The 2756-nt window shown below is 48.8% G+C and overlaps 1 protein-coding gene across 1 annotated transcript in view; it reads left to right on the plus strand.

Moving 5' to 3' along the window:
• The first annotated feature begins 2422 nt into the window (after nucleotides 1-2422).
• mthfs (5,10-methenyltetrahydrofolate synthetase (5-formyltetrahydrofolate cyclo-ligase)) overlaps nucleotides 2423-2756 on the plus strand; it is a 57205-nt gene continuing 56871 nt past the window's right edge. Inside the window, exon 1 of the mRNA XM_043677637.1 lies at nucleotides 2423-2640. Within this exon, the coding sequence (XP_043533572.1) occupies nucleotides 2488-2640 (153 nt within the window). The 5' untranslated portion in view covers nucleotides 2423-2487. The remainder of the gene's footprint in view (nucleotides 2641-2756) is intronic.

The raw sequence follows: 2756 nt of genomic DNA on the forward strand, positions 1-2756 counted from the left end.
CTGAACACGATGGAGAAAGTAAGGACTGCAGATGCTGGACATCAGAGTCGAGAGTGTGGTGCTGGAAAAGCAAAGCAGGTGAGTAAGCATCCGAGGAGCAGGAGAATCGACATTTTGGGCAAAAGTCCATCATCAGGAATGAGGCTTGAGAGAGGGCACTGCCGAGTTGGAAGGTTGGAATTGGGATAAGGTGGGGGGAGGGGAAATAAGGAAACTGGTGAAATCCATATTGATGTTGTGTGGTTGAAAGGTCCCAAGGCAGAAGATGAGGTGTTCTTCCTCCAAGCGTCGGGTGGTTAGCATGTGGCGCTGGACGAGGCCCAAGACCTGCATGTCCTTGGTGGAGTGGGAGGGAGAGTTGAAGTGGTTGGCCACAGGGTGATGGGGTTGGTTGGTAAAGGTGTCTCGGAGATGTTCTCTGAAGTGCTCTGTAAGTAGGCGTCCTGTCTCCCCAGTGTAGAGGAGGCCACATTAGGAGCAACAGATACAATAAATGACATGTTTGGAAGTGAGGTAAAACTCTGATGGATGTGGAAGGCTCCTTTGTGGCCTTGGATGGAGGCGAGGGCGCAGGTTTTTGCAATTCATGCAGTGGGAGGGAAAGGTGCCAGGAGGGGAGGGCGCAGATATTCTCAAAGGGAAGTGGGACCAGCAGAAGGTTGTTGTACACATTGGTACCAATGATATGGAAAGAGAAAGGAATGAGGTTCTGAGGAGAGAATGTAGGAAATTAGACAGGAGTTTAAAAAGTGGATCCTCAAGGATAGCAATATCTCGATTACACCTGGGGCCATGTGCTAGTGAGAATAGGAGTAGGAGGATTGAGCAGATAAATGTGTGGCTGAGGAAATGCTGCAGGGGGCACAGTTTTGGATCATTGGAATCTCTTCTGGGATAGGAGTGACCTGTATAAGCATGGTGTGCACCTGAATTGGAAGGAGACCAATATCTTGGTGATGAGATTTGCTCAGTGCTACTCAGGAGGCTTCAAAGCAATAAGAGGAGATGGGGGAGTAGGGGTACTGTAAAAGATATAAGTCTGAGACTGGTACGGTTGAAAACTGAAGCAAGTCGAATGGTCAAAGCAGGCAAGAGCAAGGCAGAGAACGAGGTAAGATGGATAAATTAACCTGCATTTATTTCAATGCAAGAAGCCAGACAGGCAAGGCAGATAAACTCAGGGTTAGAGTGGTGCTGGAAAAGCACAGCAGGTCAGGTAGATGGAGGTAGGACGTAATTGTGATTGGTCAGTGGGGAAGGTGGAGCAGATAAGTGGAAAAAAAGATGGATAGGTAGGACAGGTTAAATCAGGGATGAAGTGAGGGGAAGGAAGATTTGGAAACTAGTGAAGTCGATATTGATGCCATTTGGTTGAAGGGTTCCAAGGCAGAAGATGAGGCGATCTTCCTTCAGTTAGTGGGTGGACTTGATTTGGCGGTGGAGGAGCTCCATGACAAGTGGAGATGGATCCCAGAGAGAGTGAAAACAACACTTGGGTAGAAAAGAAATAGGCACAGGTCATCCGAGAAAAAGAATAGTTGCTAATGGGGACCTTTAGTGGATGACAACTGGTTGTTTGTGATAGCAGGCCATGTGATGACAAGGTTTGGTGTGTAGGGATTGGGGTAAGATTTAGGAGAAGGTGTTCAAGCCCTAAAATTGTTGAACTCGATATTAAGTTCGGAAGGCTGCAGGGTTCCCAAGTGGAAAATGAGGTACTGTTCTTTCAGCTTGCACTGTGCTTCGCTGGAACACTGTAACAAACCCGAGACAACCATGTTGGCCAAGGAACACAGTGGTGTGTTCAAGTGGCAGGCAACCAGAAGCTTAGGGTCATTTCTGCTGACAGAACATAGGTGATGCTTCATTTAATACAATCGATTGTTTCTGATCCCGAAAGCTGCTTTTTCTAACTGAAAAAGAAAAATCATCTGCTTCTCAAAATTTCCTAAATAGCAAAGAACCTATCTCACTCTTAGTTTGACCAGCCTCACATTCTGGTTGACCCCATTCAAGACATGCCACATTGTTAGTCACTATTATTTAAAAAGAAACATCAGTTTTAGTATCATGTTAGGTGTTAACTGTAGAAATTGTTATTTTGAGAATGTTGGCAGTGGTTATGCTTGCCAAGGGTCAGTGTAGGATTTGCATGAAGATGAGGTTATAATGCAACGGGTTTATTTGGATGGATGCTCAGAAAGCTTGTACTTCGAAATAAGTCTGTTGGATTACAGCCTGGTGTAGTATGATTTTTAACCATGTCCACCGCAGCCCAACACTATGGTTAAGATCAGGGGCAGGGTTATTGCTGAGGTTATATTCGGTTAGGCTCAGGTACAGGTTCCAGGCCAGCGCGGTTCATGTCATGGTCAGGTCGGACCGATGGGCGGGGCTATGGTGCCATGGGCGTGGTTAGACTGACGGGCGGAGCCTCCGGGGTCAAGGTACAGTCTGGCTCCTGGTCAACACGCGCTCCCGTTGTTGATGGAAGCCGGTGGCGCGCCGCTCGCTCCCAGCCCAGGGAACATGGCCGCGCTGAGAGCCGCGAAAAAGGCTCTGCGTCTGGAAATGAAGCGGAAGGTGGCGGCGCTGAGTGACGCCGAGAAACGGAGGCAGACGGAAGCCGTCAGCCGGCGGGTGAGTGACAGCGGGGAGACACCCGCCCACCGCCATCTCCCGCCGTTTGGAGCAGACCCAACCCTCGCAGGAGGGTTTCCAGCAACTTCAATCAGACAACCTAGGCCCCGCCTCCT

This window comes from Chiloscyllium plagiosum, chromosome 36 (genome assembly GCF_004010195.1).
Source record: "Chiloscyllium plagiosum isolate BGI_BamShark_2017 chromosome 36, ASM401019v2, whole genome shotgun sequence".
NCBI classification, from domain to species: Eukaryota; Metazoa; Chordata; class Chondrichthyes; order Orectolobiformes; family Hemiscylliidae; genus Chiloscyllium; species Chiloscyllium plagiosum.